The sequence below is a fragment of the Cyprinus carpio genome, chromosome A23, assembly GCF_018340385.1.
Source record: "Cyprinus carpio isolate SPL01 chromosome A23, ASM1834038v1, whole genome shotgun sequence".
Classification (NCBI taxonomy): domain Eukaryota; kingdom Metazoa; phylum Chordata; class Actinopteri; order Cypriniformes; family Cyprinidae; genus Cyprinus; species Cyprinus carpio.
Window position 1 is genome coordinate 2,512,597 of NC_056594.1, and position 22,500 is coordinate 2,535,096.

A 22,500-nucleotide genomic window follows, 5' to 3' on the forward strand; every position below is an offset into this window, starting at 1 on the left:
AGAAGGTCTGCAGCCAATGGGACGGCACACAGCACGGCGTGGAGGCGCGGCTTCTGCAGCTGGAATGCATGATCGGCCACAGCGACCAATGGGAGGAGCAGAGGCACAAGGTGAAGGCTCTGATTGGACAAAACGAGATGCGTCTGCATAACCTGCTGCAGCTGAGCCGGGAGCCGCTTACCAAACAGATCAGTGACAACAAGGTGAGATCTTGACTTTTCACCTTTGACCTGCGTTACCTTAAAGATTTGCCATCATTTTGCTCTTCTTCCAGTTTAAAATAAGATAATTCGTAAGTGTCAAAACTTGGTCTCAGCTCAGACACATGCACTTTCAAAGAAATAAACAATTTTTTTGCTTTATATGATGATAATGGGATGTGGATCAGAGTGATTTGTAGTTGAGCGAACAGGAGGAATCCATCAGGCTTTTATGTGGCACTTTTTGTCATTTAATTAACATTAGAAGTGACCCTATTAATATCAGCACCTATCTTATCTGTCCATGTTTTTCTTATAGTTATTTGAACAGGCTTTCCCTAAAGTGGGTATTAAAGTGAAAAGGAAACACTCATGGTATGTTTTGTCAGGAAGTGACAAAATTAGATTGCTTATTTAATTAAAAGTCCGGAGTGGGTTTTAAGTTCATGTTCCAATTAAGCCTGCTATGATTTTTTCAATAGAAAAGCTTCACATTTTTTATTAAATAAACACAGATGTGATTAATTTTTGATTAATCATCCAACCTAATTAAAGAACTGCCAATCAAACTAGATCAATGGATTACAGCTTCAGCTACAGTTCCCCAAAAAATACAAATTGGCTGAAGTGTACTCACCTCAAGACCATCCAAGATGTAGAAGAGTTTGTTTCTTCATCAGATTTGGAGAAATGTAGCACTACATCAATTGCTCAGCAGTGGATGCTCTGCAGTGAATGGGTGCCGTCAGAATGAGAGTCCAAACAGCTGATAAAAACATCACAGTAATCCACAGCACTCCAGTCCATCAATTAATATCTTGTGAAGTGAAAAACTAAGTGTTTATAAGAAACAAATTCATCATTTAGATGTTTTTAACTTCAAACTGTTGCTTCTGGCTAAAATATGAATCCATAATAAAGCTTCCTCTGATAAAAAGCCCATTCCCTGTTGTTTTCTCACATCAAAATCCTCCCTCATATTTGTTTAGAGCTGTTTCAAACTGTTTTGGCTTGTAATATGAAAGTAATATTATGCATAGAAGACTCATACTTTAGCTGGAAGCAATAATAAAAAATAATAAAAAAAAACACTAAAAACATCTTAATAATGTTTCTTACAAACACACAGCTTTTCACTTCACAAGATATTAATTGATGGACTGGAGTGGATTACTTGTTGATTACTGTGATGTTTTTATCAGCTGTTTGACTCTCATTCTGACGGCACCCATTCACTGCAGAGGATCCGTTGGTGAGCAAGTGATGCAATGATACATTTGTATGACATTTTTCAGCAGGAATCATTCAACAACAACCAAACATAACTGGTCAGTCTAATCTTTTTATCTGTATGTTTGTTTAGTCTTATCATGTTCCCTGTAACCTATTCATATATCTTTCTTTAAAAAAGACTGCAGTCTCTCATAGAAAGGCCGTCTCTTTCACTTTATCTCAGGTTCTTCCAGTCAGCTCCATATTTCTCTGTCAATGCAGCAAGCTTCTCTTATTTTTAGGCCTTATTATCCCTAGTCATTTGTTGTCACTTTAATTTATTTTCTCAGCATAAACACAATACAAGTTGATGAGTTATGAGCACAGTAAATTCAGTACATGTGGTTTCAGCTTTGTGGGATTGTTAGAAACAAAAAGAGTCAATGGAGCTGTTCTTAATGAAAGAGACATATTTCTGGTTTGTAATTGCAGACAGAGCAAACCTTAAGATAATTTTGCTGATGGTTTGTATTTTCAAACTTAACGTGTTGCTAAAATACAGGCTCTTGTAAACGTCTTAAAGTCTTAAATTTACCCCTGTAACAAATATCTGCATCTCATATTTTAAATCTGTTTTATATTTCCAAATAAAATGGCTTATTAGTGTCACTTACCCTTCATTTGAACTCATTGGATCGAAACACATTTGATCTTTCTTCAGGTTGTAGACAAACAAGTATTTCAGTATCTTTTTTTTGTTACACTTAAAACGTGCATTCACATCAACAAACAGAGTGCAATAAAATGTGACTAAAATACTCATATTGCAATAAAATTAGCAGTTTGAACATCAGATTTAGATACATTTGTTTGAAATCTTACATCCAAATTACAATATATAAAAGGAGGCTCAGTTTCTCATCAATTAATTAAAGAAATGATTTCCAAATTAATCATTGCATTAAATCATGAATGAATGAGATTTCATATTAGTATTGTAGATAGTTTTTAAAAGTAATCATGTTTTCACAAATATCATGTCAAAAATACTAATAAATACTACCATTATAAGGTTGCAATACATGCTACCATAATTATGATTTGTGTAATATATTATTTCAGTAAATGCTAATAAATACTATTTTAATTATTATGCTCGATTAAATTTCACCTTGATTATGCTTCCACAAATATATTGGAAATATTATAATTGTATTATTTTTACTATTTAATATTACTAATACTATTTTAATTATGCTTTCCTTAATATTATTTTAATAAATGTTAATACATATTACCTTAATAATTTTGCTCTATTAAATACTTCCTTGATTATGCTTTAAAAAAAATATTACAAAATGCTAATAAATCCTCCAATAATAATATTGTTATATTAAATATCATTATAATTATGCTTTCATAAATATTGTTGCAATACATACTAATTAATACTACTGTAATAATATTACCCTGTTAAATTCTACATTATCCTTTTATAAAAAAATGCTAATAAATACTCCCATAATAATATAGTTAAATTAAATACGAATTATAGATTCATGAATTTTTCAGCAATGCATGTGAATGAATACTAATGTAATAATACTGTAATATTGTAGCATTAAATGTGACCATCGTAATTTTGACACACAAAAAATACCTTACTTATGCTTTCACAAGTATTACCACTATAATTATAATTACTGCACTAATATTAATTAAATATTCATGTGTTTAGTTTTCATTTTAACAGTGTTTGAAATCCTACAAAAAAGCTTTCCATCAATTAAGTGAAGAAATGATTGTCAGATTAAACATTGCATTAAATAATGAACGACTGAGATTTCATATCTCCTTGTCTTGTAGACTCTTCCTAAGAGCATTTCTGAGTCACAGTGCACTTAATATCACAAGTGTAAATGTGGCTTTTGAATTCACACACACACACACACACACACACACACACACACACACACACACACACACACACACACACACACACACACACACACTCACACTACTGAAACGCACCTGTAGGGGGTGCTAGGGTCATAATTTCACTGCCTTATTGTTTGGTATTCATATATTATTCAAATGTTTTGAACAAAGCAGATATTTTAGGCATGAACTTATATTTTGGTGTTTGCATTAGGTTAGAAATAAAGATTTTAAGGTTGTTGACAATGATTCCCTGAAGTCATTTGAGGTAAAGTTACGGACACTCCACCCGCTTTTGTGGTGCTGTTTAGATGGTAGCTTTATTTATTGATTTCTTTTTGCTGTCAGGCGTTCCTGCAGGAGCTCAGTCGAGGACAGGAGAGCGTGACGTCCTTTAATGAACTGTCCAATCAGCTTCTGCGAGAATATGCCGCTGACGACACGCGCAAGGTCAAAGAGGTCATGGACAAACTCAACACGGTGTGGAACAGCGTCAATAACAGGTCTGCGCTTGCACACGGATGCACTCATACATCCACACACAGACCGATGTGTGTTCATTTCCCTAATCTACAGCAAATGAGAGGAAATCAATCATACGCACACACACACTGAAACAGCATGTCATAAACACACACATGTTCAGTATGCTTTCATAAACCTCATTTAAGTAGATACTACCTTGATTATGCTTTTATAGATAGTGGAAATAAATGCTTCCATTATAATATAGTGAATACTAATTAAATATGCATGTGTTAATAAGCATTTGTAATCTGGTAGCCGTGGTTTAGATTTCTTCCGCGGCGTTGATTTTACCGCGGTGTGTGTCATCAGGGCGTCGGACCGACAGGCTGCGTTGGATTCAGAGTTGAAGTCTCTCCAGGCGTGTCTCCGTGAGCTCGAGTCCTTCCTGAAGTGGCTCCATGAGGCGGAGACTACGGTCAACGTGTTATCTGACGCCGCCCAGAGGGAGGAGCTCTCACAGGACTCCGCCCACATCAAAGAGCTCAAAGGGCAGCTTGGGGTAAGACCTTTAGACTTATGTATTTACATGTGCAACTTATCTTCCATTGGGACTACAGCCAACTTTGCAACCCAGATATTGTGTAAAGCCAACCAATCAGATCTGAGCTTGTGATTTTCAGCTAGCACTTGGCAGTTTTGTTCTGTTTGTGCACAATGCGTTAGAAGATGGGTGTGTGTGGACTGCGGGCGGTCCATGGGTGTACCGTCTGAGGTTTAGACAAATCTGGGACATGCGGGAGCTAAAGATATTCAGTTATCCCTATGTCATCCTCATTAGTTCCCCATCAGCCAGACCACAGCACACGTGTAATCAAGGTGTAGATCCCGTCAGCTGTTCTTCAGTTGTTTGCGGAGGCTGTGTTTGTCATGTGAGATTCATACATCACAGTTTGATCTCTTTATCTGCTGTCCGCTCTAATCATGACTGTACGCTCTCACTGCCTACTACGATTCAGCAGCCTTCACACTGCACTAAATACACTAAAGTACAACTTGTACTGAAATGGACTGTCCCGGCTCTAAAATGTGAAGTCGCACAAATTCATTGAATAATCTTTTATTTTGATGTTGCTTGGCAACAAATGGCATTTTTTGCACCTGTGAAGGGCACAGTGAGGATGTTTGTAGGGTCAGTTGAAACCAAAGCGAGCAGCTAAATTCTTTCATGAAGGGCCCTTCCTGAAGGCCATTAGTGAGTGTGCTGACAATTGTCACTTCAGCATCTGAGTCCTCACAATTCAAGATTTTAAGGCTTCACAGGGTCATAACTGCTCACACATTTGCATATTTTGGTTTATTCATTTGTTCGCTTGTGTTTGTTCCTCATTATTAGTAGTAATAACGCTCCACAATGAGCTCCATCTCTGCTAGTGCTGTGAGGTGCATATAATGCACATTTGAAAAGCAACATGCACCAGACATCTTCCCCAGTTTGTAATGACAATGGTTATATAAATCTGCTGTCAACAAAAGCATTTAAAAAGAGAAGTTGTCCTGTGGTTTCCTGCCAAAAAACATTTGAAAGCAAAAAAAAAGCATAAATAGTATTGTTATTGTACTGATGTTATTTAAAATAATAATAATAATAATAAAATCAATATTCTGAAATACTTTAGTTCACTAGTATGGTAGTGATATTTCTTGAATTATTTATCTTGCTGAATTATTATTATTTATTATTATTATTATTATTATTTATTTATTTTTTGCAATTTGATTTAACAAACAATCAAATACATACATACATAGAAATAACTGCAATTAACTATGATTCCCAAATTTGTTTGCATACACTAAAAGTAAATTCAAGCTTATGGATTTGATTCCAGAGACAGAGATTTTCAAAAACTGTAGAGCTTAAACATAAGTGGCTTTAAATTGAACCTTCTGCCAAATGCACAAATGTTTAAATCACTTTATTTGACTTGCTTGTTTTTTTTTCTCCATCTGTCTTCCACTTAGTCATTGACAGTTTATTTTATTTTTTGCATTATCCTTTATTTGTAGTCATCCATCATATATTGTCTTGTCTTTTTTTCATGCGTGTCAAGGACATATTCAGATATTTCCTTACAAGCATGTTTGTAAAAGACGCAGCTGATGACTGGAGAATGCTATGAAAGTGTTTAGTCTTGCCTGATGTCTGTGTTTGATTGACGTCAGTGAGAAATAGAGTTGCTGATGTCTTTATGATTTCAGTGAGCACTGCCTTCCTATTATTTTCATGATGTAAAACTGCTGTGTGTAACAGTGTAGCAAATCATGTTTCTTTTCTTTTCCTTTCCAAAGGTATTTGCTCATCTAATGCCCTAAAAATGTACATGAGCTCATGGTTGGCATTTTGGTTTTGGGGTGAATTGTTCCCCATCCATCTTTGTCACTGTACAACTGAATCATGCTCAAATCACACTGACTCACTAGTGTTTAGTGTGACGAGACAGACAGACTTATCAAACTCACATCAGGAGACAGACACAGATTTGAGATGCAGACACAATGAGTGTTTCTTTACCTCGAGATTGTAGTGTTTCTAACCTCTTGAATGTGAGATGTTGTGTTGTGATGTATTTCTGAGTGAAACAGCAGGACTTGCTCCATCCGGAATTGATTAGACGGTGAAGAGTGGTTGTTGTGTACTATTATGGAGGCAGGTGGTTGGAAGAAAGGGGCTGAAAATAGATTTGTGATGTTGACCTAAAATGAAATTAGAACTGACTGCGTTTACTTAAAGGGATAGTTCACCTCAAAAATATACATTCTGTCTGCATTTACTTGTCCTTTTTTTTTTTTTTTTTTTTTTTTTTTTTTCTGGGGAACACAAAAAAAAAGATATTTTTATAAATGTGCTGGTTGCTCCTTTTCATATAATTACACTAAATGAAGACTGATGCATTCTAGCTTAAAAAGGACACAGATGCATCAAAAACGTATCATAATGTTGGCCTATATGACTCATACACTATGTGACAAAATATTTTAATTGTTATTTACTGAAATGTTTCCCTCCTTCCAGCTTTTGATTTTTACGACTGGTTCACTGAATCTGGATCAGATTCATGAATCAGTCATTCAGATCGGATTTGTGAATTAAATCAACTGATTCCTTAAATGGAACTGTCCAAAAGATAACTGAAAAAAAAAAAAAAAACCCCGGCTGGTGTAGTTGCCAGAAATGCATCTTAAAAATACTTTGACAATGTTTTTAGGTGTTATAGGATGAAAATTGGTGCCTGTTATTTTGACAACTCATAACCATAACTTTTCATTAGTTAAGTGATATAATAGTAATATACAAATATCTAATTTATCAGTCAAAGCTATTACGTGGTAACTTCAGAAAATCACTTTTTTTCATATTTGTACTTTTATGGTAACAATATAGTGCTTTTTTTTAAACTTGAAATTAAACTTGTAATTGCATGGAAAAGAGCGACCAGCGCATTTTTCAAAATTTCTCATTTTGTGTTCCAAGGAAGGAAAGTCGGTCATACAGGTCTGGAATGACATTGATCAGAGTAACTGTTGAATCTTTATTTTTGATTGAACTATTCCTTTGAGAAAGTGAATGGGGTCAGTATTGATTTCATTTTAGCTTTGTGAACATTTGTAGTCAAAGGTCATCAGAAGCGCAGAAGCAGATAATAATCGCACTCTCCCACAGTGAAAGAGCGAGTGGTTCATTACTGTTCTCCTCGTGTCTCCTTCATTTCTCTGATGTGTCTCACCGCTCTATTTCACAGTCTCTCAGGAGATGTGCTCTCTTTCAGTAAAGTGTGTCACCCTCACTCATTCCCTTTATGAATTTATACACCCTCTCGTTCTTCTGGTGCTGAAAGAGACCCTCCGTCTGTTGAACGCTCTCCGGAGTTTCTCTCCATCCGCTGTATCAGCCCTTCCCTCCCCCGTCTCTCACAGAGTCTTTTTTGTCATGCGGTGTTAATTCTCTCTCCGTGACTCTTGTTTATCGCTGGAGAGGAGCGAGCACTCGTTGCCATCTCACTCCTGACGCGCTTGAGTGTGCGCGTGTGCGTGTGTGTGTGTGGGACATGTTTGTCAGGGCTCGTCACATTTCGCTCGGCTGGTGGTGGGGGATATGTGAGTGTGTGTGCGTGTGGCGGTGAGGATGCATGCTCTCAGACGCTGGCAGTCGTGTGCTGGCAGAGTTAAGATGATGGCTGTAGTTCGGACGTCTCTGCAGAAAGTGGTGGTCTTCTTACACCGGCTCCAGAGAATGGCGATATCCTCACCGCGCTACCAGAAACTGTGCAAGGTCAGTGCCGTGTGCACGCACCCGCTGAAGCGCTTTCATCCCATCTCTGCTAGTTTACGGTAGTTGGTCTTAGTTTGGTTTATCTGTTCAAGTTCTAGTTCTTGGATTTTTTCTTTTATTTTTTACTTTTTTTTGTGATAGAATTTTTGTTTTGCAGTGACATGCTTTACTATATTCTTTTGTTGTATTTTTGCAGAAGTTTTTATTTCGTATTTTAACAGTCTTGTTTTATTTCATAGCGAACGTTTGCGATTTGTAATATTTAGTTCTGTTCTTTATACCAAATGGCAATATTGATAACTTATACAAACCCTATAAGCACCAGCATGAACATTTGAAAGACATCAATGTAATAATGTTTGATTAATTTTGATGTGATATCTTAGAATAGCTTGCAAGAGTTTGATGTGAACATTGATGCAGTTTCCAGTTGTTTGTCATAAGATGACCAGAAATCCAAACCACATTAGAGTGGAAAGGACATTTAAAAGAAATTAATTTGATGTAATATATAAGGCATGTTAATGGATTCCTGTTAGTAATGTGGTATTTGAGTGACGCTATGTTTAGCTGCTGTCAGCAATCATCCTTTGAGTGTGTGTGTGTGTGATAAAGATTAGAGAAAGCAACAGCTGTTCAGATATTCAGTGTTTAGCTGAAATCCTCACAGGATTTACACACACAACACACGGCGCTGCTGAGAGATGGAGAGCTTTTTAAACAAAAGTGAGTTCATCTTTGTGTATGTGTGTGTTTTCATTAAAGAGAGAGCAGCACGTGGCAGTGTCTTGTGTGAAAGAGAGAGTGACTCTGTTATTATAAGATATTTGCGCCTCTTAAGTGGGTCATATTTAGCATCATTTTATTTTTTATTTTTTTTATTTTTTAACTATGTGTTTCTTCACTTTATAATGTTATTCAAGGTCCATTGCATAATAAATGAATGCAATTTAGTGGTTTAACATTTTTCAACCTCCCTGATCTTTTGAACAAACAATTATTATTATTATTATTTTTATTATTTTTTTTTTTTTTTATTGTATCTTTAAATCTTCCATATGTTAATGAGCTCTGTTGTGATTGGTTAATCACTGTGAGCTGACATTGTCATTCAGTCGGAGTTGGTCCAGCTGCTTAATATTGATTATGTGTTCATGTAAATGCGTGCGGTTATGTATTAACATCAATTCAGGGAAGATTTAAGATGCGAAATTATCAGAGTTTTGTCCTAACCATTTATCGCCGCAACAAGTGAAGAAGTTTTTTGGGTTGATTGATTTCTGTTTCTGTGGATGATTTCTATTTGATGTTCTGATTGATGTTGCACATGATTTTCACTTTCACTGTGGACAGTTAAATGAGTGTTTAGTGTCTGTCCGGTTGGACAGGTTGTATGTTACAGTAAGTGGTCTGAGTGTACTGGGGACAGAGTGTTGATTTGTGAACATTGGAATATGTCACATACTACATCCACCTTATTTCAGTAGAGCAAATAAATCCTGTTTTCGTGCTTCAACCTCTTGAAATCAACTAGCCTCAACAGTCAGTTTCAAGAGAGCAAGAGGATAAAAAAAGAACATGAAGCGGTGAGTTAAACAGGAGTGAAATTAAATTAAGCTCCACTTTACATGCAGAAAAGCAGTCATTTAGCAGACGCTGTTATCTAAAGCGATTTACATTTATATCAGGAACACTCACTGAACTCACCTGAGGTTAAGTGTCTTGATCAAGGGAAAATGAAGAAGGGTGGAAATCTTTGGATATCTCATGATTTGTTTTGTTTCAGTCGGATGATTTCAGTCAAATTGATTCTCAGTAGCACCTGTGTGTTCATCAGTAATGAAATAAAGTGTCAAATACTGTGTGAAGATTTATCAGAAAAGTAAAATCATGCTCTGACTCCCAAAAGAAAAAGTGAGCGGTTATAAAAATCTTGTATCCGGGACGGCTCTGTGGCTTTCCTGCTATGTAAATGAAATTCTGTATCAGAGCGATCATAAACTTTGTGGTTGCGTCTTGTTTTCTGTGGTTCTCAGCATGTATCTTAGTTCATGCGTAACATGGTGGTTGTTTTTCTTAAAGACGTTGTAAAATAAAGTCTACTGATCCTTTTTGTCCCTGGCTGTTAAACTTATGAATGCTTTCTCGTATTTGACATTTTCACAGACTATATCCCACTGCAGTTGTTCTGCCCATGCTGTTTTTCCAGCGTTGCACAGTTGTTTTGCTTAACCCTGCGTGTGATTTTTCAGTTATCAATAATTATCAGTAATTAACTCCAAATTCTGAAAATTACTTATTGGTTCATAAGTCCCATATGTTAAATCCATCAAACGAATCCCACACACTCCAGTAGCACCAACTCTACCCTGAAGAACATAAGGTACTCCTCACTCGATCAAGCAGCCCTTGGCCAGATGGAGGCAGTGCAGTGATCGTTTAAGCATCCCTGGCCAACACTGCTGGCTCTGCACTCTTATGAAGGCATCACTCATTCTGCGCTCCATTACTCTCTCCTGGGAGGAATCCATCTTTTGGAGATCATTCAAGCCTCCAAAGACCTGCTCTCCTGCACCACTTCCATATGTGTGTGATGAATTAGCCCGGTTCAGAATGAGCCTCAATTCTGTGCGTCTGGCAATTCCACATCTGGCTCCAGATGATAATTTCATTCATGATTTTCTTCCAGTGTCTGAGTGGCATCCAGCTGCATGACTGTAGAAAGGTCCCATGTGTGAGTGACGCTTTCACATGATTCCTTCTCTTTAGACACTAAATAAACTTGGGATATTATTTATATCCTCATCTTTAATGCTGAGGAACTGACTGTAAATCAATTATAGCCCATCCTTTAATGTGTGCTAAACATTTACACCAATATACTTGAGATTCCGTTCAAATTCAAATTAAGTTCCGCACACAAGTTCTGCAGGTGCAAGGGTTAAAACAACACTGTTTTTGTTCCTTAGACATGCATTCCGAAATGAAAACCCCTGTAAACATTTTTCTGTACAAAAACTTGTTCTGATACACCCCTAGTATTCTAGTATTTTCTAGGTGGATGAACTGTCACAATGGAAGTAAATTATTCCTTTGAGGTGGAACTGTGGATAAACCAGGGGCTTCCAAACCTGTTCCTGGAGGGACACTGTCCTGCAGAGTTTAGCTCCAACCCTAGTTAGACACACCTGTACCAGCTAATCAAGGTCTTCAGGCTCGCCAGGCAAGTGTTTTGGAGCTGGTTGGAGCTAAACTATGCAGGACATTGGCCTTCCAGGAGCAGGATTGGACACCCCTGGGATGAACTGCTTGATGAATTGCCATTGTTAATTATTTTTATACACACTGAGGGATTAATACATTAAGAGCTTACATAACTAGGACCTATTCCTTTAGCTGACTAATCTGCAGAAGTTGTGAGGGTTGCCTGGATAAGCATACATATATACATGTTTGTATATAAAGTCTTAGAGTGTTAAACCAAACAACAAAAAAGTTAAAAAGACTGCAGTTGGCATGAAACATTACTGCATTGATTTTGTGTAACAGCAACACTCCCACCCCTCTAAGCAGGTACAGTTCTGACCTCTCTGGCTGACCATCTTGGTTTCCCAGAGGCATAATAACCCTGGACTGGGCTCAGAGTTCAGAGAATTATCCAGCTGTGTGTGCTGATTCAGAGGTTTTAAGATAATGGTGCATTAGCAGTCTGTCATGTTACACACATACAGACTCTTGCAAACACACACTGGCTAGGTTCTGCCTCTTTTACACTCATTTAGCTCTCCTTCTCTCCAGTACGCACACACATGTGGAGTCACGGCTGCTCCTCCCCTCACTTAAAGCACATTTGTACTGATGTCCATTACTAAGAGCCTGAGTGGAAGTGCTACATTTGTGTGTGTGTGTGTGTGTGTGTGTGTGTGTGTGTGTGATTGTAGATTGGAACGTGTGCCAGAGTGAGATCAAGATTAATCTGCATTTATGAGTCGGATCATCACAATTTGCCACATTTTAGGAAAGAGATGTGTGGGCGCATTTATAAATCTGTTCTGACCTCGGGTGATATATTGTCTGTCCTTGGACAAAGTTGTCTGGGAATCGGCTGGCTGTAAAGGCTCCTCTCCTCTCACCTTGTCTCATATCTAGACCTCTTCTTCCATTTCTCCTCTTCTTCCCCATGTCTCCTCTTTTCTCATTCCACCTCTCATGTCCTCTAATGTCCTCTTAAATCCTCTTTTCCTACCTCCGTTTGTCTCTTCTCTAAGTCTTTTCCTCGTCTTCATCTCTTGTCTCTCCTCTGGTCTTCTGTCCTTGTCTTCATCTTGTCTCTCCTCTAGTTTGTTCTCTTTGTTTCTCCTCTTGTCTTCTCTTTTCCCTCATCTCTGCTGTCTCATGTCCTTATATTTCCTCTTCTCTTTCCTCACCTTTGCTCCCCCCATGTCTCCCCTTGTCTCTCTTCGTCTCATCTCTCCCCTTTCTCAAATTTTTTGTCTTGTCTCTCCTCTGTTCTCATATGCTTGTTTCTCTGCCTGTCCCCCTTATTCTCCCACCTCCTCTCATCTCATTTCTCCTCTAGTTTCTCCTCTGTTTTTTTTTCCTCCCTTTTCTTTTCTCTCGTCTTGTCTCCTCTTATTTCCCCATGTCTCTTCCCTCTTTGTCTCTCTTCTGTCCTCTTCTTCCCCGTGTCTCTTCTCTTTCTTCTGCTGGTCTCTTGCCCTCTCTTTTTGTCTCCTCGTCCAGTCTCTCCATTTTCCCATGTGTCTCCTTTACCCTCACATCACTGCTGCAGTCCCTCACCCTTTATCTTTTGTCTCTCGTCTAGTCAACTTTCCTTGTTTCTCCTTTCTTCTCCCCTCGTATTCTCATCTCTCCTGTTTTCTGTCCTCCCCTCTTCTTCCCTCTCATCTTGTCTCTCATCTTGTCATGTCCTATTCTCCCCCATGTCTTGCCTCTTCTCTCTGGTCTGGTAAACCCATGTTGATGGAAATCACTTGTTGTTGTTTAATTTCTCCATCTCTCCATCTTTGAGTGGACTTCTGTCTGCTCCTGATCAATGAGGACCTGTCACACAAATCTTCATACACATACATGCTGCCCACCATCCCCAGCTCCGCTGATCAACATGTCCCACTCTCTTGAACAAAGATTCATCTGTTTCTTTCTGTGCAATCCCTCGCTCTAGGGTGGTAGTCGAGGCATGACTTAAAGGAATGATAGCTTTCCTTATTGCACTCATTCGTTTCAAAGCTCTGTCCATCTAGACAGCACCTCTTTCATAATCCTGAAGGTCTACTCATGGGTCATGTCTCGTATTTGCTTTCTTTCATCTGTCTCCTCTCTTTTGTAGTCTTCTTTTGTTGTGTTTTTATTTTTATTTTTTTCTCATCTCACTTTGTATCTTCTCTGCTTGCTCGGTATTTCTTCATTGATTTCTTGTCTTTTCACATCTCTTTTCTCTCGTCTCTCATGTCTTATTATTTTCTCTTCTTTTCTCATCTTTTGTCTCATCTCATCTCATCTCATCTCGTCTTGTTCCTTTCCTTTCCTTTCCTTTCCTTTCCTTTCCTTTCCTTTCCTTTCCTTTCCTTTCCTTTCCTTTCCTTTCCTTTCCTTTCCTTTCCTTTCCTTTCCTTTCCCCTCTTCATCTTTTCTCTTGTGTGATTAATTCAGCTTCAGTTCCACACATTTGTTTATCTTCCTTCTATACATGCCTGTGTGTAGAGTGATTGCTTTTACACATTGAACAACAAAAAGCTCTTCATGCTTCTTCATAATTACGTACTAATGCCATTTTAAAAGCAGAACATTCACAAACGACTGAGTTTCTGCCTTTTAGACTGCTGCTTGCTACACCAGCGAGTCAGTGAATTGCGGGCCAATTCTATATCCATTTCTCTCTGTCTCTTTATTTTCTTCAGCCAGTGCATTTCAGGTCTTGCTGTAGCACTTTCTTAACAGTCTGAAAATAAAATGGATACCCATTTAAAAAAAAATAAAAAAATAAAAAAATCCATTATTGCACAGAGAGTAAAATGCCTGTGGATAAATATAGAAGTCATGTTCTCCTGGGCACAGAACCAGGACTAAAGTTACTAAAGGCAAATAAATATCCTTCACTGGACCTGCTAAATAATTCATGTATGACAGAAAGTTATTGTATGAGAAATATGTGTGAAACAAAAGAATTATGTGTGAAAAAAAAGAATGGATTTCCTGACAGGGACTGTTTGGGGTTCCTGCTATAAGTGTTGTATAGATCAGACATAGATCAGTCCCTCTAAACCTCCTACACTTGTCGTTTCTGTTGGGAATTAATGTCAGAACTACTGAACCGATAGGACCAGAGGTAGGATTGACCTCGCTGTTCTGTCAGATTACTTTCTCATTCCTATTGATCAGATATTGATCAGATTTCAACTATGTCCTTACCGCACAAGGCTATTGGAGACCTTCACTTCACTAGATGTTCCACACACTGTAATATACATCGGCCAGGTTGTTGTTGGTTTGGACTGTAAAGCCTCATTAATCACTGAGATTAAAAGCTTTATTAAAAACCAATTAACTCTGTTACTGTGTCACTCTGTGTGAAAGAGAGAGACTGCAGATTATATGTGGTCTAAATCTACCTCTTCTGAAACCTCTATCTCGTAATTGTATACATAATGTTTTAATTATGTAATCATAATTCTTGTTTATTTCAGTGTCTGTGTGACTTTTTTTTTTCATATCAAGTGTACATGATCAACCATAACATCCATATTCAGTCGCATTCATTTTAATAACAAAATACAGAGTTTCCATAGTGGTTCCCTGCTGGAATAGGATCCAGCATCCCCATGACCCTATAGCAGTTTGGAGAATGGATAAATAGAGTTTCCTGTCCCATCCAAGTAGTCTGCTAACTCTACCTGTAGTTACTTCAGGGGTGTCAAGTTCTGCTTCTGGAGGGCCAATATCCTGCAGAGTTTAGCTCCAAACACACATGAACATACTAATCAAGGTCTTCAGAAAAAACAGACATGTGTGTTGGGGCAGGCTGGAGCTGAACTCTGCATGATGTTGGCCCTCTAGAAGCAGGTTTAGACACTTTTGCTCGTCTTCTACTACTGACTGTACTAATATCTGTGCTGATGATAGTTCCTTTAGCTCTAACTCTTCTAACTCTACTTCTGTTAATTACTTCTAATTACTTCTCTTCTAACTCTACCTTTTACTCTGTGTCTGCCTTTTTTTTTTTTTTTTTTTTTTTTTTTTTTTTTTACTTTGATTACTTTACTTCAAGGTGTGGCTCTACTGACCTCTGACCTCTAGCTTTACCTCTGCTGACTCTTCTTTTAGCTGAAACTCTGCTAACTGTTCCCCAGCTAAATACTTTACTTCTAGGTGCACCTCTGCTGAATTTACCTTTATAGTAGCTCTTCCTCTGCTAACTCTACTTCTGTCTCTGCTCTGTTTACTCTATCTGTACTTTTGCTTAATCTACCTCTGCTTATCTTCCTTTAGATCAGTCCTGCTCCTGGAGGGCTACTGTTAGGGCTACTAGCTCTACTATTGCTGTCTCTAAATTTACCTTTATTTACTCTACATATTCTGTAATACAAAACTCATAATGCCTGCTTCCCCCTTTTCCACCCAATACATGTCCCACATTCTCATGCAGTGGTTTTTTTTATGTTTGGTTTTGTTATGTTGTAGTATCTTTAATTTAAAGTAAGATATCCTTGTGAATAGACTTCAGTAAAGAGTCCTGAGGGTCTGTACTGCAGGCGCTGGTGTGTGTGTTATATATATATATATATTTAGAAAGATGACAAGGCCTGTTGAGATAGAGTCTAATTAAGAGTTTTGAGCGCATTCTACTACTATGTCACTCATTAGTGCATCATGGGAGTTCGCTGTCATAAAACCCTTTTGTTTTCATCCCTTTTTTGAGGCTGAATACAAATGACTGGAATATATCCTCTCTCTAGACACACACAAGCACACCTCATGCACACACACGTTCATATATCTCTGAATAGACTGAGGACATAGCTCAAAGATGTATTTTGAATTGAATTTTCTCTTGCAAAAACAATCCTACACATACTGCTTTCTTGGTACTGGCTTCCAGAAGCAATGAAGGTTTTGTGTGACAGGTTCTCTTTTCCTCTCTCAGTCTGTCTCTATTTTTTGGCCCTTCCTGTCACTCTCTCTCCTATTCTCACAATCATTAGGAAGACACTGTTATGCCCTGGAGTGTTGTTTGGTACATCATTTTCTCTCTCTCCGATTCCCTCAATCTCAACGGTTTTAAACTTACTGGGGAACTTTTTTAATGGCACTGGCTGTGTTTTGGAAGAGTGCAAACAGCCGCTTATAATAATGATGCTTTCTCTGAAATACACACACAATCTTTCTATTGAATCACTAAGAGCATTTGCATTCAGACAATCCATCCTACTTACTCAGGGTCAGTTCGATAGTGTTCTGCTCAAGGTGGAGAGGCAGACACAAGCAAGCTGATCTTTGATTAGATGTTGGTCGACTGCAGTCTCTTGCATAAGAACACACACACACACACACACACACACACACACACACACACAAACCTACACACGTAAATGTATATATTACCAGCTCAGTTTCTGTTATTGGCCCAGTACATGCATAGGTGGCAATCATACTTAGCTAAAAGCAAGATATTGGTCTGCAGTCATATTGTTTATAGTTGGGATGCTAAATGAACTTGCTTATCCTTGACACCACATGCAGCCTAACCAGCTGTGCCATTTTTGACGATGACTGGATTGCATTGCACAGCGTGTTTACTTTCATATCCAGTGTTGCTGAATGTAAACAGTATTATTTGTGGGATTTCAAAATATTTGGTGTTTGTTGGAGTGACCTCACATGCCATCTTCTGTCTCAGCCAATGCAGTGTAATTAGGGCTGAGGTGATGTGAACATTGGATGATCTGGGAGTGTTTGGGAAGCTGCTTTGTTAACATTGCAATTTTTTTGGTGGCATTAGTAGTGGAGGAATTACACACCGCGGGTTTAAATGCATTGAGAAAGCTGTTTAATGTTGTGCGATTTGTCTTTGCTGTAAGAAAATATTAATTATACATATTGACTGTGTATTTAAATTAGCTTGATTATTAGAGACTCTGCGTGTTAGTTGTCTGATTTAGTTTGTGGTTCATTTTCCATCCAAGTCAGATGGGTGGTCTATATTTCTGCTTGAGTTGAGCTTCTGTTCTGTTTGAATGCCCAGCCTGATGATGCAACCGTTAGATTCACCATGACGTCATAATCAAAGCATTGTCATGGTAACCAGCAGCTCTTTCTGACCTCATATGTGGAATAAGATGTGATGGTGGCCCTTGCATAACCACAGCTCATTAAAATATCATAGTGCAAACACTCATGACAGTAATTAGTTCACTCGCAGCAGAATATTCCACTGATGTTAAAACAGACTTATTAAAATGTGTTTGATCAGATCAGGTCAAATCAGGGCAAACTAAAGAGAGTTTAATAACTGTCCTCTTAGTTGCTCCTAATGATGTTATGGATGATGACTTTTGGAGAACTAGTACTATTTTAGTTGCGGGAATAAATATTCCCCCCTGAGGTCCACTTGTGTGTTTTTTGATCCAAAGAAAGTACTTTTTCCCATGGGAAAAGTAAATGAACTAAAGGTTGTTTTGTGTGCTTTTTTAGCTGTAAAAAACACAATGTTAAGATCAGATTAAAATGGTCAAATAAACTTAATCTTGTTCATAAGGTTTGGATCTTTCTGAAGTTCTGCAGAGCTGTAGGTGCTACACACAGATGTGTCCAGTAAATGTGGATGGTCATATGTATACATCTGTCTAATATCAAAAGTTGCAGATGTTCGAGTCGAGTTTTGAAAGTTACTGTATGTTTTCATAATACAATAAAGATCCATAAGGACCATTTGATACCTCGAGTCTCTTTAACAGCTGTGGAGTGTGCATGCACTAAGCGATGGAAGAATATGATTTGTGTGTTTAAGTAATGCAAGTCTACCTTTTTGTGCAGATGCACATGGTTTTTGCTATGCATTTCCTTTGTGTATTCCCTCACTGATTAAATAATTGACTTTGTACTCAAGTACAATTTTGCAGTTATACACGAACGCCCTTCACCATTATAGTCCTGTTAATGTTGCACTCATACTGAGACTCTAAACACAGAAATCAGCTAGACTTCTCACAGTAAAATACACTCTGAACAGCAATTCACTCACACAATAACACACTTCATCTACTGAAGGTGCTTCAGTGGATGTTTTAACAGGTTTTCAAATCCTTAAGGCACAGCTCTGCTATACACAGCTGACAACACTGAGTAAAAAATGGTGCAACAAACGGGATTGTGAAATTCATGCATTAGCCTCACTGACTAATAGCAAATAAGTTGTAATATTAAACGTACATTAAGCTAATTTTAAGCCATTTCAACATTATCACCATTGGCTCAGACCGTAATTGTGCCTGCTCCTTAAAATAACAAAAAATAGCTGCAGCGTTAGCAGCAGCCTCTGCATCCATGGATAATGCACGTTTTATATTTTCACATGTCGGTCAAACCCTAGTGTCAAGCAGCATGCTCGTTTAAAAAGACCCACACTCCCAAGTGCACACAGGGTTTGAGTTGCTTCATTAAATCAGGGGCGTCTGAGAGTTTCGCTGTAATTTGTCGTCACATTTGCCGACGTGGTGAGATGAGATAATGAATGCAGAGTGACTGTAGAAACTTCCAGGAATGATTGTCAGGACCGTCTCGCTGCGGTTTATTTCTCTCTGTGAGTTTCTCAGAGGAGGAGTTGGGGATTCGAGGAAGTGACACATCTCGTTCCCTAGTGAGGGAGGATCAAAGACAAATCAAAACAGACCAGATCAGGTGACGGAATAACTACTCAGATCTCTTTTTCATATCACATGGATTTTGATTTTGGTTTTTAAGGTGTTTTGAGTGGTTTCCCGGTGGTTAAAGGTAGGGTAGGTGATTTCGGAGAAGCTAGCAATAGCAAGCTAGCTTTGACAGCATAAGCTCCCAACCTCCCTGCAATATCAGTCTATAGATTAGCAGTTAACCAATACGGACCGTTATCTTAGAAAGCAGAGTGGTTGATATAAAGCCCATTTATATTTTATTACACAAGTTAATAACATGACATGCATTGCTGCAATGAAATTTAGATTTAAAATGAATGAATGTAAAATTTGGTAAAAAGTAAAATTTGATTTAAAGTGCCCCATTATACCATTTTAAAGGTTCCTAATATTGTTTTGGGAGTCTCCTACAATAGGATAACATGCATGCAAGGTCAAAAAACGCTTTCGTTTTCTCAAAATAAGCTGCATTGAGGTGCCATTCATATCTAAAGCACAAACATCGTGGAACAAGTTGCAGGCCAAAGTTTAATGTTAGGAGCCTGTTTAAATTGTGCACAATGAGACCATGACATTTCTTTAGGAAATACACTCTGTCCAAGAGAGCTAGAATTAAGTTCAAAATCATCAGGTCTTGTCTTTCAGAGGTCATCTTTCCATCATTCATGACTTTTCTGGAGTGTTTGCCTCATTTCTTTTCAATTTATGGTGCTTATTTTTTAGGCTACAGATTAAGTCAGACCTTTAAGTCTTTTCTTCTGCCTCATTCATCTCTCTTTCTCTCCATGTGAGCTTTTTGTGTTTCTCTAAATGTGTCCGTTTACCCGGAAGCCTTCAGCTCTGAGAGGCGGAGAGATAGAGGCAGTATATCAGAGGTGGAGAGAAACCTTGTGGCGATGTGACAGCATCTGGTCCTCAGCCGTGATTTAAAGTGTGTGTTAGTGTCAGTGTGGTTAAGTGAGCCGCTAGATCACATCTCTATCACACTCCACAAAAAACATATCACATGTAGCATGACATACCTGCATTGCTCCAGCTGCTGTGTTTCATTTCGCATGCTGTCATCACGTCAAGCTATGAGGAATTGTATGCCATAATAGTGGTGTATATCATGAAATAGTAGTTTTTGCTGCAAATCAATGAAAAAAAAAAATAGTATATGTATTTTAATATAAAAAACAAGCCAAAAACAGTATTCATGGGAACTTAAGTTATCAAAAACAGGGGATGCATGTATTTATGTATGTATGTATATATTATGTATATCCATTCATTTTTGGTCAATTTTAGATATGCTTCAATGCAAATAATAATGAAAAAACTCCGTAATATGCATTTTCATTTACATTGTACTGTTGTTTACATTTTATCTTGTTTTACTCTACAGTTTTATTTTTAATTTATGTAGACAAAATAATATTTCAATATCGTCAATAACATTGTGTAAGAACAAATTGTAGAGTTCAAATAATTCATTTATAAAAAAGTATTAAAATTTACATTATCATGTATATTTTGTATATACGAAGAAGACTATATGTATGTCTACTATATAAAAGCAGTTTGGATACAAATTGTACAGTTATATATTAATATTATATATTTAGTATAGAATAAAAAACATATATTATGTATATTATGTATTTCTCTACTATTTCTATAATATAGAATCTTGTGTGCAGTAAGAAATTAAAATGTATAAAAATATTTCTTAAAATTAAATTCTGTAGATACCACTAAAATTGCAGTTTAATTTTAGAAACAAACAAAAAAACACTGCAAGTTTAACAACACAAACGATTAAGAGTTGATTCAGTTTTTGAAATCAGATCTCCTGAGTGGCCGTGTTGTGTGAAGTGCATAGCAGAAGCGCGGTACCTCTGCATAGCTGAGTGTTAACACTAACAGACAGAGGCATGCAAATCTTATTGAAATTGAAGAGTGCACGCTTTCTTTTCCAACATTCATCATTGATTTGTATTGCATTTAGATGTAAAAGCCGATCAGCTACATAAAGTACTTTTAGTCCATTTACTGTCTAATGGAGCAGAGAGAGAGCATGTGTGTGTGTGTGTGTGTCCTCCCTCTAGATGAATTGTAACAGTATTTGAGAGAGGATTGCTGACTACACTCAATGAGAAGTGACCGGAAAAGCCATCACCTGACCTTGTACACACATCTGATATCTCTGGTGTCATATGACAGTGTGTTTTTGTGACAAACCTGTTGGTTTCCTGAAAAAGACTTGCTCTTCCCATCTGCTCCTCCTCTTTATATCTAGCTGCATTTCTAATGTGCTGAAAAAGTTGAATCACACTGCAAAATCCGAGTGAACTTCTGAATTATCAGCACTTTTAGTAATGCGCCGGCCATTAGAAATGCTTTCCGCACACACTCAGCATGAACGCTCGCCCACATCTCCCTCTCGCTCGGGTCCAGATCAAGCAGCTGTTGTTTGTTGGTTAATCTCGTTTGCCAGGTTCATGAAGGCACCCTGGATCCCACCGTTCAGCCAGACCGGCTAATTGGGTTCATTAAGTTTTCTCTTTCATACATTAGCACCCCTCGCTAGCTTGCTCTCTCTCAGTTGTCTGAAGGCTCATTCGTTTGAGGGTTTGGTTGATGTGACAGCAGTTTCTCCAGACTCGGATGTGCAGGTGGTCTGGGGAACTGGGGATCATCTGAACCCCTCTACGCTTCAAAACTGATATGAAAGCAGTCAGCCATACCTCATGCAAGTCATCTGCTGTTGATGACATGTAAGTGTCTTCTCTCGAGTTCTTATATAGTTTCAGTAGTAAACTACTGCCATTGGTTCTCTTAGTGGTACCCATTTTGATGATGCAACACACCACGGTTCAGACCTAAAAGTACACCTGGGGTTTGGATCAAGCAATCAAACCTATACTTTAATATATATATATATATATATATATATATATATATATATATATATATATATATATATATATATATATATCTATATATATATATATATAAAATAATAATAATAATAAAAAAAACTCAAACGTAAAAATTTGGCAAAAGTTGTAAAATGTTTTAAATACAATAGAAAATTTTCATTAAAATGCAAAATTTGCAGAAATTTCAATTGAGTTTCAGTTTTTTTTTTTTTTTAAATACAGAAATGTTAAATAAATAAAAGTAAAAAATAAACCTACATTTGTAATTGATTTGTAAATTTGTAAAATGTCACAATTTTAATGTTAAGAATAAAAAATGAGGAATTGAATGAAATGGATGCATGCTAATAAACATAAATGCATAATAAAATGCAAAATTCCCTCTCCTAGATCATAAATTTAAAAATGTATACATTCAGAATTTAAATGTAAAATTAAATTTTTTAAATGTTTCAAAAAAATCTCAAATGTACATTTGTAATTGAAAAATGATTAAAAAAATCAGATGATTTTAATAG

General features: G+C 37.3%; 1 protein-coding gene across 1 annotated transcript in view; it reads left to right on the top strand.

Moving 5' to 3' along the window:
• Window positions 1-22,500, top strand: part of LOC109087421 (utrophin-like) — a 151,354-nt gene that overhangs the window by 34,337 nt on the left and 94,517 nt on the right. The window contains 3 exon segments of the mRNA XM_042712591.1: window positions 1-203; window positions 3,699-3,853; window positions 4,188-4,377. The exon segment at window positions 1-203 is cut by the window's left edge and continues 3 nt beyond it. Of these exon segments, the coding sequence (XP_042568525.1) occupies window positions 1-203; window positions 3,699-3,853; window positions 4,188-4,377 (548 nt within the window).